The sequence below is a fragment of the Pyrus communis genome, chromosome 12 (genome assembly GCF_963583255.1).
Source record: "Pyrus communis chromosome 12, drPyrComm1.1, whole genome shotgun sequence".
Taxonomy (NCBI): Eukaryota; Viridiplantae; Streptophyta; class Magnoliopsida; order Rosales; family Rosaceae; genus Pyrus; species Pyrus communis.
The window spans coordinates 22,755,467-22,768,203 of NC_084814.1; the positions used below are offsets into that span (position 1 = coordinate 22,755,467).

The window sequence follows — 12,737 nt, forward strand, 5'->3', positions numbered from 1 at the left end:
CCCCGATCTCAAGCAGGCAAAGGCAATACCAGCTTGCTTGACAAGATGAACTTGTGTCTGCTTCGGCACGACAAAAGGTCGGTTGTTCGTGCAGTCGTAGAACGCATTTGGATTCAAAAAGGAGGGGAGAAGGGGGAAAATTTGCTCCACAACTATTTGATAGTAAGAATCTTCTCATATAGCCTTTCTAGGCTACGAAGAAGATTAAGCAATGCCTACCCTTTCGTAAGAAAAGAGGAACAAACGAGCAGTGCGAAATTATTTTAAACATAAGATTGTTTCAAATATAGTACATTCTGAATTTCTAAGACATCTATAGTCTTCTTCCTACTAAAAATCGGCCCATTACACCCATCTCAACGTCTGGTATTGTTTTGAATTTCATCGTGAAACTATGCAGTAGGAAACTATGTTAATGGCAATAAAAGGGAATACCATCTGTCTCCAGCTCGACTTCTGTTTCCTTTGGCTACACGCATGCTACCTTTTTTCGCTGTACTCTCTTTGTTGCTATTTCTATCTTGGTGTCCGCTAAACAGCTGGATGTCAACCTTCAAGTGCTCCGAGCGCCTTCATGTCCTCCAGGAAGGCCATATAAGAGTCATCGATGCTCTTGCCCTTTGGTGCTGATGATGAGTTCGCTGACTCTGGTTTAACAGATGGAGTTGCTGACTGGGTTGGTGCTGCTGTGGTTGGGAGTGAAGGTTTTGCTTTTACTTTTGGGGCAGCCATCTCCCTCCTTACCCGAACAGATGCAGGAACCTACATCCAGAACCAAAAAACAGACCAGGGTCATAGAAGGAAATTGGCATCTTGCAATAATAGAGAAAACAATATTATTACAAAACATGAAAGAAGTGCTAACACAATACCAATGTCCCATAAAGCTACTGATTTCGTTGACATTGACAAAACTAAGGTCCTTGAAACTCGATAGAAGTCTAAACTTACTACCTCTGATTATAACATCAATGAATCTCCACCACCACCATCTCACCATTCCAATTATCTTCCTTTAAAAGGTTCAAAAATTAATGCAGAAATTACACACTATAATGCTTATCAAGTTCAATACGTGTTGTAAAAACATGCAAAGCATAAGACTGTTACACCTTATTGATAGTGAGACAATCAACTCACCATGGCCGTAAGTTCTGGAGTGTGCTGAGCCAGAGGCCTCTTGACAACAGTAGATGCTGCAGATTTAACATATGAAGGTTTCTGATGAGCAGCCACTCGAGCAGCATAATCATCTTCTTGATAAGTAGGAGGGGGGCCAGGTGGAAGTGGTGGTCTCATCATTGGAGGAGGTCCAGGGGGAGGACCATATGGGGGCCTGGGGATCATTGGGACCATCATTCCCGGGGGACCTGGTCGAGTGGGCAGTCCAGGAGTGGACAATGGCGGCCGCATATCTGGTGGAGGTGGGGGTGGAGGAAAACGTGCGATACCTGGAGGTAATACATCAGAATGTAAATTTGGAATAAGGGTTGGTCCAGGAACCGGAGGTTGTTGTCTTGGAGGAGGAGGTGGTGGTGGAAGCATGTTAGTGAAATCCTTGGTCGCTGTAGTATTATTGGTTTCAGCATCAGATGTTGCACCTCCCAACTGATTATTTGTTGCCTTAGGCGGTAAACCGGGAGGAGGAGGAGGAGGAGGAAGCATGGTAGGCACCTACGACAGAGGAGGAGGCATTATTTTCATAAACGGAAAAACTTAAAAAGAATACTTCATGGCCTACAAATTTGAGATACGCCTTGCTACACATACACCCTTTCAGGGCTTACCAGTCAAGTATATACAAGCAACTTCCATAATTTGCCATAACTAATATCATCCACTATTTTACACCTCTGTTAATTCTTATTCCTTTTAATATAGAAGATATATCTCAGTTGACATTAAGGAAAAGCTTACCTGCGTGGAGTCCTTAGAGGTTGACTGATCAGACAATGTAGATTGATTTTGTTCCTTCTCATTTCCACTGATACCAGGAGGAGGCGGCTGTGCTAACTGTTGATGAGGTGGAGGAGGGGGAAGTAATGGGCGATTAGAAATCGGCTCTGTAGGCAGGGGTCCTGGAGGTGGAGGTGGAGGTGGTGGCAAAGGTGGTGGTGGCAATGAGATATCTGGGTTTGTAGCTGCAGGGTTAGGTGGCAATGGAGGTGGAGGGGGTAGAGGCAAAGACTCAGGTATGACAGAGCCATCACCAGGGCCATTGTTACCAGAATCAGCCACAGGTACAGCGTCCTCTGACTCCATTCTTGAGGATGATGCAGCACCACTTGACGAAGCAGCAGATAGAGGAATTCTTGGCCCTGCAATTCAAATTCCACAATAGAATAAGCGAGAGAAAGTAAAGTGGTCACACTAATACACAAAATTGAGGTGGGAGTGGGGTTGATCCAGACCTATTGATGATTTAAACATTGGAGGCTTTCCAGGTGGTGGGGCACCTGTAGGATTCAGGGTCGGATGGTAGTAAACTGAGTCCTGCAGAAGAAAAAAGAAGAAATAAATTTTGAGGTTTTATATATTGAGAAAGAAAAAGAAAGGCCTGAAAAGAGCATTTAGAAACCTGCATATCTTACCTCAGGCATCGGATGCTTCGCTCTCTCCTCTTCTTCTGCGGTCGTTCGTCTTTTAGGCGGCCCCAAATGACTGAGCAGAAAAAGTAACTAAAGTTCATCGTCAAAACAAACAATCACAGAAAATGTATTTAAGAATTTGACCACTAGCACCAGAATACAATGGGAAAAGAGAATGTTCACCTGAACATAACTGGGACCTCACCCTTTTCCTTTTGTTTCTCTACATATTCCTGTACAAAAGAGTCTGATCATTGCAGGTATGAAACTCATTCTAACAAAAAGGCACACTGGATTAACATGAAGGGAACATAGAGGACCTTGAACCACGATGTGGCCAATTGAAGATCACAGTGCAGCATCATAAAACAACGTGGCTAGTTGAATTAGAAAGACAAATAGGTATAATGAACAAAACAATAATGTTATATGTGACAATTACCTTCTGCTTCTTTATAACAAGGTTAAGTGTATCCTCTAGTTGCCTCTTCTTGTGTTTTCTTGCTTTGTCAAGAGCGCCATCAGCCTCTGCACAAATCAGTCAAATACATCAGTGTGTGAACAGGAAAAGCAGCATGATATGGCTGCAGATCAAAATCAAACTGGTGAAAATAAAAAATCTAGACAAAATGAAACAAGACGTAAGGCATAATAAAGCACAAACTGAAATTTTCCTCTCAGGAAAAAAAAAATCATTCTTTTATACATGAATACTATTCCAAGCATTCAAACAATCAACTTTCAATAAAATTAAACATGAAAATAGATCCACTATTATATATATAACAGCTATAAGTTATAACCATTCCTTCTATAATAAGGCTATAACCAGAATTCATAAGTAAACTGTAACTTACTCATCATTTCCAGCTTATCAATCTGCTCCTTCAGAGTCTCGGGATCCTTCTTCAAGATCCCCACCTCTCTCACCTTCTTTCGTTCTTTTTTATTCTGTTGTCATAGATAAAACAAAGTCAGAAATGTATAAATAAAGATTTAATCGATGCAATACGCTTGTCAAGAACACAAGAAACAGTATTAAAGGGAGTACTTTTTTGGAATTGCATACATCATACGGTGAAAGGAAACATGTACATTACTAAACACGGGTAACATCTACCATCGAAGATAAGGAGGCACAAACACATGCTACCACAAATTCTTAGCAGAAGAAACTCACAAACGTCAGGTAATACTGATTAAGCATCATGGTCATGCGTCTGCTTTCCAAAAACGTCAGTGCAAACACACACACACATATATACACCTTTCGGCTAAGATCAAAGTGTGTGCAGTTGTGCAAAATGCCTGATATAAAAGCATCAGCCTTTCAGGTTTTCACAAACCTAATGCTATCAATTCCATTTACAATAAACCGCTTCAGTAACGCTCAGCAATGGGAAATTTGCAGATGCGAAAATCCAATCCGCAGTAAAATTACATTAAAAAAGTATCAAATTTCAAATTTCAATTGAAATTAGACACAATGGAGTACCAAATTGTGAAAATCGATCGACCCAATTGCGAATTGAGAACGGAATCAAGGAATTAATAGAAGAAGAAGAGCACAAAACGGCGTAGTATTGAGATACGTAATCGTTACCCTTTTCAATTCCTTCTTCCGGAGCTCCTTCCGGTAAGCGTCAGTAGGGTTCATCACCTTCCCTCCCTTCGTCGTCTTCATCTTGATTTCGCTTCAAAGCTCTTCACTTTCTGCTGATTCCAATTCGAATTTCAGGAAATCTGCTTCAAATTCAAATTATAGTGCGAAGCGTGGATGATGACAGAAGAATATTTTGGGGATTTCTTGCTCTGAAGAGTGATGAATGAAACCCCGACGACAGCCCCCAAACCCCACCTTGCTTTCTGTTGATTTTCTTATGGGGTACCTTTTTATTTATTTATTATTTGTAGAATAAAATTAGAGTTAATTACAAATTTGGTCTCTGAATTTAAGAGCTTGTTCCACTTTGGTCCTCAAAAGTTTTTTGGTTTCTTTGAAAAACAAAAATTTGGTCTCAAGTTGGACTCCAAGACTGTGGTGAAAAAAATCTTTCATAGTGGTTTAAGTAAGTTTGATTCCTATAACATAATTATTATTGGTATGAACCCTACGAACACTTACAATGGTATGAATTTGATAGTAGTAAGTTCTACGTATTAATTGTATAATTCGTCTAATGTATTGGCTAGTGTAAGCGTTAGATTCCTATAAAATGGAAATCAAACTCTTTTTTCATGCCTACTGTGAAAGGCTTATGGACAATAGTGATGCTAGTTACGAAAACTAACAGAATCAATCGTGCATAATGTAATTTGATTCTTTATTTATTCATTTAAACTGACAACGATGTTCTTTTTTAACACAGAAAACTTTTCACACTGACACCAAATAATCGTATCTTTTTTTTAAATGTATATGTATCAATATAAGTTTACGCACTTCTTTTCACGTGTCACTCTTCTTCTTTTTTTTTTCTGAAATAGTATTCATGTGTACGATATGCCAAATCAAATTAATGGTCCACTAGTTGTGAAATCCGTTATTCAAATCCAAAATTGAAAGTTCTGTTAATTCTTCCATTAACAAACTGCACATGAGCCTCACATATACACATTAATATGATCATCACAGAGAAATTAAGTTGCTAATCCGATCGGACGAAAGTCGAAGTTGCAGCTTGGGATGCTAAAACCATCTGGGATTCGAAAATTTGACAATGTGATATTGTGACAAATGCACATAGGTGTTTGAAATGCAGCAGGAGAGAATAGCTATGTGTTGCTACTGGATACATCAACATCCTGCAAGGATAGAAAGCACTCAAATTATCACAGCAATCTGATATGTTACGCAGGTTTTGTCCCAAAGACGACTAGATTGAGGAATTAGGCAGCAAAAATATCACTAGTCCGGCACATAACATAGCGGTCTTCGGAGGATTACCTGACTGTAGAAACTCCGTGTCCGAAAGAACAAAGCCAAGGCAGTGAGAGATCCGAAAAGGGTGGCTCCTGCCATAATGAGGAATGATAACCTAAAGCAGCGAATTCCGGCGCATGTATCCCAAGCTCCCGACGCTTCTTTGTCATAAATATGGCCGATCACTCTCACAGAAAAGATATAAGATCCCACAGGCGCGGCTATGGTAATGGCGTTGAATATGGTGCCCATATGTAGCACGCCGAATATTTCAGAAGCGATTGTGGGCATTAGTGACCATTGAGAACCATAAAAGACGCCTACCAGTAAGGATCCAGCATAGAGAGCGCTAGGCATACCGGAAGCAATCACAGCATGACCAACGCTCATGCCTGCTAGAGTGATGACCATGAACAATGGCCTCGCCAATCCTTTCGCGTGCAGGAAATAATCTGATACATAACCAGCTCCAAAACGCCCGACGAAATTCCAGATGCTCCACAAAGAAATCAAACTACCTGTTTCAAAAGTTGAGTAACCAAGCGATTTTCCTATCTGGTTGAGGTTATTCACTGTGGCAAGTCCCGATCCCATTCCACATGCCATGGCAATGAACAAAATCCAGAAGTCCATAGTGCACATAGCTTGGAGTAGATTAAAAGTTTCTCCCAACTGCAAAGTATTTTCATCGTTACTATCCAACTCTTGATCAGTATTGCTAGGCAAATGACGGTACCCTGAACGATCTTGCTCATTCCTTTTCCCACTATCTCGCCAGTTGACCTCGGTATCTGTTAACTGGCCACCCTCAACTAATAAAGTCTGTGCAACTCTATCGGACTCCCTTTTATGTGCTCTAATTGCAATGCAAAGAGGTGAGGCAAGCAGTAGCAGAAGTGCAACAAAAGCAACGAAGCGTATGGCAAAACGCAAAGTAAGGATGTTCTCTAAAATTATAAACCCCATAAGATAAGCCGCAACAACAAGCGCAATCAGCGACAAACTATTTAGGTGCTTCTTCTCGTCTCCTTCGCACTTGCTGTGGATTCTCACAAACCACATAAGCAACAATGTGTTTACGGTAGGTAGCAGTGCCAACATCAGAAGAAATGAAGCCGGTTTCTTGTGCAAAAATGTCCGGTATATTTGAATCAAGATTGCTCCACTCAGACCGAGAAACCCCTAACACGGAAAATATAAACTTCTCATCAGCATCAAGTCCATGAATTCAAATCACAAAGTACTCAAGAAGAGACTGAATCTGACATGGTAACCGGGATTGAATCAATATAAGATTCGTTAGCATCAGAAGAAATGAGGCTCATGTAAAAAATTTCTGCTTACCATGTCACAACAGAAAATATAAACTGAATGAGAGAAGATCATGGCCAATCAAGAAGGGACACATCTGACACGTCCCGTTAAGAAAATTGGTCTCTGTGAGTTTGAAGAAGTGAGCCACATAAGGTCCAGCGGGAAAAGAGGAAGCGGAGGAGGAAGTTTGGGCCGCTACAGAAGCCATTGGAGAAGTATAGAAGGGGGTTTTACAAACCCTAACTCATTGATATCATACAAAAAATATAACCTTAATAATTTTATTCATAGCACAATGGTTTTTTTATACAGACGTATATGCTTGGTGTACAAGTAAGACTCTCTTCCTATATAAGAATAAAATCAAAATTAGATTACAATATTAATTTTTAAACTTTAGCCATGGTTTTAGGTCCAAATTATAAGTTGGGTTGGATTGGATTGGGGGGAATAGAAGGGTAAAAATGGGTTTTAGGCCATAGGTTGGAGTTGGCCTAACAGTCACAAAAGTGAAAACGAGGAAACATAACGGGGTAAAAAATTCATAAAAAATATTATAGAATCCAAAAATTTTCTTCTGCAACATCAACCCAAATGCCTCGATAATTAATCTAATTTGTATATAAAGTATATTAAATTTACAAAACAAGAAAACGAGTTAAAATTCTTCAATATTACGTAGCATTGATAATACGATAAATGAATGATTGAGATTGAAATAGAAGATTTAAACAGCTGCGATCAAAATCTAATGGCTAAATCACTCCTAGCTACCTCTATAATCTAAGTTGGTCATAAGAAACATCAGCCCAAATAAAGGAAAGCAATCTAATTTATTTCATGTACCTTCATGATGCCAACGATGGTGCCTTTATAATAAGGAAAATTCCCGACGCCAGTGACCACATTAGAGGTATTAAAGAACGACACCGCATGAGCCGCCACGAACATGAACAGACACATAACCGGCACCGGAGGCCGGGGAATAATGCCGGCGACGGCGGCCCACATTAGAAAATAACCCAAAAAGCACTGGGCCGCCCCGGCCAGGAGGACCAACCAGACCTTTCCCCACCTGGCGGAGTGTGAGTAGAGGAGGCCAGAGAGGACGCCACAGTTGGCTCCGAAGTCCTTGAAGACGGAGACGGTGTCGAGCGTTGACTGGTCATATCCCTGCGTTGTCTTGATGGCCTGAGAGTAGACGGAGAAGGTGTAGAGGGAGCCGCTGGTGCACTGTATCCATATGCTCGCCGCCGTAGAGAACCATTTGCTGTCCAAGAGCTTCAGTGAACTGCCGTACATTTTTGCTTTCTTTTCGTTTGGGGACGATGGAGGGAGACGGTACTCTGCTGCATCATGATCGTGTCGATTTGTTGGGTGGCGGAGTGGCGGTTGATGGTGGTGGTCGTTTTGGCGCTTTGTGTGATGTGTGGGTAGTTTAGATTGCTTTTGTGTCCACGTGTTTTCCTGACTTATGTATTAATATTTTAACGAAAAGCTAGCTCCCAGTACTGTTTACTTTAACGAAAAATCATATTTTTATACTAAAATGTCAATTCTGATACTATTCACCTTACCCTTTATTTTGTCCTTATCGTTAAAACTCAATGTTTTCAAACCATTTTCATTAGTTTTCCTATATTTTAATGATTTGGTTAATACGAGGAAAATTAAATTTGGAGATAAAATTTTGAAGATTAAAGAACATGAAAATTAATTATTAGTTTATTACTTAAGAATTGATAAACGTATTCATTCTTATTGATGACACATCATTTAATTTGTAAATTTTGTCTTCAAATTTAGTCACCCTAACATTATACTTTAATAATTAGATGTTGAATATTCAATTATTGGTTTACATCTACCATTAAAAATTTTGGTGTATAAGATATTCGAAACAGCCGATAAAATAACATTAGAGGCACATGCAATAATTCATTAAGTTATATTTTATTTTTTTTAAAAGTGTGCATGTGTGAACTTGTCAGTATTTATTTTCCGTCGCAAATATAGCACGTGTTGCAGAAACTTTCTAATCCATTCTTAAAAATCAAACTTCAAACTTCTTATTTATAAGTTGAGATGAATTTTATTAAACCGTATTACTATGGCCAATTTTCATTTGAATTGCTCATAAAATATATACACATCAAGGCAAAGACATGAGCCAAAAGATCAAAAGAGTTTACTGCAATACCATCAACTTATATACACGTTGTACCTTATTAGGGTTGTTTCAATACCATCTGCAGTGTAAGACATATTTTTAAACTTTACACACAGGATAACCTACTCTAATACCATGAAGAAAGTTGGGGTTCTATAAAACCAATTGGCAATACAAGGAGTAGTTCATTGCAAGCCCGCCTGTAGGCCTCTTGCTGCCAAGGTTGCTCTTATTACTACTGATGGTTCCTTACTTGTTTCTAGAACATCATTTCATAGATCACCGTCGCTCAGTACATGAGTTCTTCCCGTGCTACTCTGTTGATTGCTGTTAAGCGCATTTTACATTATGTCAAAGTTACTCTTGATTTCGGCCTCCATTTTCGCCCACATTTTTTTTTGCTACTTTGTCTGCTTACTTTGGTGCCAATTGTGTGTCTTGACACACGACGATCAACCACTGCCTGTTTTATCCACCTTGGATCCAATCTCATATCGTGGTGTTCTAAAAAGCAATCTATTGTGTCTCACTCCAATACGGAATATGAGTATTGCTCACTTGCGCATGCATGTGCTGAAACGACTTGACTTTGTTTTTTACTTGGTGAGTTTAGTGCTCGTCTTTCTTTTCTCGTCCTGCTCCACTGTGATAATCTAAGTGGCACCTACTTAGCTGCTAATCTTATTCATAATGCTCGTACTCATCATATTGAGCTTGATTATCACATTGTTCGTGAAGTAGCTCTCAACAGTCATAGGATGGGTGATATATATATTTCGTTGATCAACCTGATGGTCTCCTCACAAAAGTTCTTCATCAACCTCGTCATTGTCAACTCTCTACTCCAAACTTGTCCGGTCAAGCTCGTCTAGCTTGCGGAGGGTGGATGGGTGGGGGTGTTAGATTAAGTTAACTAACTCGGAATCATCTCCGTGATTCTCCCATATATTATAGGACTGTAATTTTTCGTTGTAATTAGTCTAGGATTATTTCTACCTAATTAGGAATTGGTATAACCCTATATATTGTAATATCTAGGGCCATAGCAAATCCCAATACAAGGAATCATATTTCTACCCAAACACGTATAAATTTTATTTCACATTGTATTTTAACAATCTAAATTGATCATTTTTAGAAATTCCTTCAAAGATCAAACATAAATTCAAAAGCATTTAACCATTTGATAAGTTGATTGTCATTTTAGTGTTTTCTTAAAATACCGTGTAATAAATTGACCAAAAAATAAAATAAAATATCGTGTAATAAATTCTGTGTGTGTTTTAATTTGTATGCGTGCATAATTTACTTAATAATCTTCACGATGATATCCATATTGCATGAAAGTTATTCTCTGCACAAAATGCTCACATTCACTCACCATCTCGGAGAAGAATGCCGCAGTCTTTTCAGCACGATCGAGTGATAGAATCTCCTCGTCCGAAAGAACAAAGCAAGAGCAACAAGAAACCCAAAGAAAGCAACGGAAGCCATGATAAAAAACGACAGCATGAAGCAGCGAGTGCCGCTGCAGGAGTCATCATCTTCTCCGGAAGCTTCTCTATCATATATGAACCCGATTACTCTGACGGAGAAAATATAAGAACCAACAGGACTGGCTATGGCTATTGTGTTGAAAATAGTCCCCATGTGTCTTATCCCAAAGATCTCAGAAGTGATTGTGGGCATAAGTGACCACTGTGAGCCATAGCAAATCCCAACTAAGATTGAACCCACGTACAAATTCCCCGAAAAACCAGATGCAATCACAATGTGGCCGGCTGCCATGATTGCTAGAGTGACAGCCATCAGAAATGGCCTTGCCCATCCTTTCTTATGCAACAAGTAATCCGAGATAAACCCGGCCCCAAACCGGCCTAGAAAATTCCATATGCTCCACAGAGAAACCAAGGAGTTGATCTCAACTGTTGTGTAGCCAAGAGATTCCCCAATTTGGCTCATGTTGTTTATGGTGGCCAATCCAGACCCCATCCCACAAACCATAGCAATAAACAGCAACCAAAAATCAACACAACACGTAGCTCTCTGTAAGTTCATATCTTCATCATCTGATACATGGAATTCAGTGGATGCTAAAACTGACTCAGGGATTTTTAGCAAAGGATCATTGAGCGCTTCAGGGAGTTTCTTGGGTTGCAAGTTTTGAGCTTTGAATGCAATTCCAAGGGGCGAGGCGATTAAAGCAAGAGGAAGTGCTGTGAACGTGAGAATGCTCGCCCATGATGGGAAAGTGAGGATGTTTTGGAATATGATTAGGACCATGAGATAAGCAGAAGTGATGAGAGCAAAAGCAGAGAAGATGTTTAAGTACTTTTTGTCAGAAGCAGCTCCACCAGCTTCATAGATTCTGACCAAAGGCATGGAGAGGATAGTGACAGATGTGGGAAACAAGGCCAGCAGGAGAAGGAAGGCGCTGGGATTGCCTTTGCAGAATGTGTCATAGACTTGGACTAGTACTGCTGAACTCAGACCAAGAAACCCCTGCCCGAAACACATAAATATTGTTCATAGCTAAACCGTTGTGATTTAAAATAATAAGTTGAAAATAGTGTTAAGAGTCATTTCATTAACTGGAAAATGACATGGTTTGTTAAGGAGGTTGATTGTCCGTCCTCCTGTTTGGGTGCCCTTCTCATCCCCTCCTATTTTGTGCGATCACGATTAAGTTACGTCAACATTTTATATTGATTTTTTTATAGAGATAATAAGACAAAAAACAATAGGTATATAAAATATTGACCTAACTTAACCGTGACCGCACAAATAAAAAGGAATATGAAGGGCATCCAAACAGGAGGGCAGACAATCTGCCTCTGTTCGTTAATTAGGGAACAAACTTGCATGTAATGTAGCGATTACGTTGTTCTCGTGACCTTATGCTCGTATGCAAACCATATCTTTATAATACAGAAGTGTTATTTAATATGTAAATTGTTTAGTTATTCATTCATCAAACAACTATATAATAATATAAAAAAAAAGGAACGATTTTGATTAATTATTCAAAATAAAAATAACTCTTTATATGAAGATAATTATTTTCCATTTCTAACCTTCAGTATGCCAACGATGGTCCCACTATAATTAGAGAAGTTGTGGACCCCGGTGACCACGTTGGCGGTGCTAAAGAAAGTCTGAGCGTGTGCCGCTAATAACATGAACAGGCACACAACAGCCACCGGCGGCGTCTCCACCAATCCGGTGACGGCAGCCCAAAGGAAGAAGTACCCTACGAAGCACTGAACAGCCCCCGCCACGAGCACTACCCACGGCCCACCAATACGGCTACCGTTGGTCGCGACCGCGGAGTACAGAATCCCCGAGAGGACGCCGGCATTGGCGCCTATGTCCTTGAAGACGGACACCGTGTCGAGGGTCGATTGGTCGTAGCCCTGGCTCGACTTGAGCGCCGAGGAATAGATGCCGAAGGAATAGGAAGCGCCTCCGGCACACTGAATCCATATACTCGCCGCCGTGGCTGTCCACTTGCTGCTGCTCAGCATCTCCACCGCTGCCATTTTTAGCTTGCAGTTGTTTTAAGGCGTATATATTGAGGAAATGCGTCTGTTTTCTTTTTATTTATTTAAAGTTTTTGGGTTCCCATTTGGCGGGGTGGAAAACATGGAAATAAACAATTAATCAGATCTGCACGCATACATTGACCTATATATGTATATAATGGTAATGGGAACCGATTTGCGGCACTATTTTTTTCACTCAA

General features: G+C 40.0%; 3 protein-coding genes across 3 annotated transcripts; all 3 read right to left on the reverse strand.

The window, feature by feature from the left end:
• Positions 1-237: 237 nt before the first annotated feature.
• Positions 238-4,451, reverse strand: LOC137710430 (protein EARLY FLOWERING 5-like). The gene is made up of 9 exons (XM_068449446.1): positions 4,192-4,451; positions 3,446-3,539; positions 3,031-3,116; positions 2,772-2,821; positions 2,592-2,661; positions 2,412-2,493; positions 1,918-2,318; positions 1,141-1,674; positions 238-762 (listed from the first exon to the last, which is right to left on the reverse strand). The coding sequence occupies exons 1-9, from the start codon at positions 4,270-4,272 to the stop codon at positions 547-549; spliced, it is 1,614 nt and encodes a 537-aa protein (XP_068305547.1). The 5' UTR covers positions 4,273-4,451; the 3' UTR covers positions 238-546.
• A 1,045-nt stretch (positions 4,452-5,496) lies between these two features.
• Positions 5,497-8,178, reverse strand: LOC137710192 (protein NUCLEAR FUSION DEFECTIVE 4-like). Its single transcript, XM_068449138.1, has 2 exons — positions 7,672-8,178; positions 5,497-6,693 (listed from the first exon to the last, which is right to left on the reverse strand). The coding sequence occupies exons 1-2, from the start codon at positions 8,125-8,127 to the stop codon at positions 5,497-5,499; spliced, it is 1,653 nt and encodes a 550-aa protein (XP_068305239.1). The 5' UTR covers positions 8,128-8,178.
• A 2,194-nt stretch (positions 8,179-10,372) lies between these two features.
• LOC137710193 (protein NUCLEAR FUSION DEFECTIVE 4-like) lies at positions 10,373-12,534 on the reverse strand. Its single transcript, XM_068449139.1, has 2 exons — positions 12,070-12,534; positions 10,373-11,497 (listed from the first exon to the last, which is right to left on the reverse strand). The coding sequence occupies exons 1-2, from the start codon at positions 12,532-12,534 to the stop codon at positions 10,373-10,375; spliced, it is 1,590 nt and encodes a 529-aa protein (XP_068305240.1).
• Positions 12,535-12,737: the final 203 nt, after the last annotated feature.

Bases quoted from the DNA above. Each gene is read 5' to 3' on its own strand.
- LOC137710193 (XM_068449139.1), bottom strand. From the start codon at position 12,534: ATGGCAGCGGTGGAGATGCTGAGCAGCAGCAAGTGGACAGCCACGGCG. The intron at 11,498-12,069 runs GTTAGAAATGGA...TGTTTCGGGCAG, and splicing joins CCATCGTTGGCATACTGAAG to GGGTTTCTTGGTCTGAGTTC.
- LOC137710430 (XM_068449446.1), bottom strand. From the start codon at position 4,272: ATGAAGACGACGAAGGGAGGGAAGGTGATGAACCCTACTGACGCTTAC. The intron at 3,540-4,191 runs GTAACGATTACG...CTATGACAACAG, and splicing joins GGAAGAAGGAATTGAAAAGG to AATAAAAAAGAACGAAAGAA. The intron at 2,319-2,411 runs GTCTGGATCAAC...TTTGAATTGCAG, and splicing joins AATGTTTAAATCATCAATAG to GGCCAAGAATTCCTCTATCT.
- LOC137710192 (XM_068449138.1), bottom strand. From the start codon at position 8,127: ATGTACGGCAGTTCACTGAAGCTCTTGGACAGCAAATGGTTCTCTACG. The intron at 6,694-7,671 runs GTACATGAAATA...TTTCCGTGTTAG, and splicing joins CCATCGTTGGCATCATGAAG to GGGTTTCTCGGTCTGAGTGG.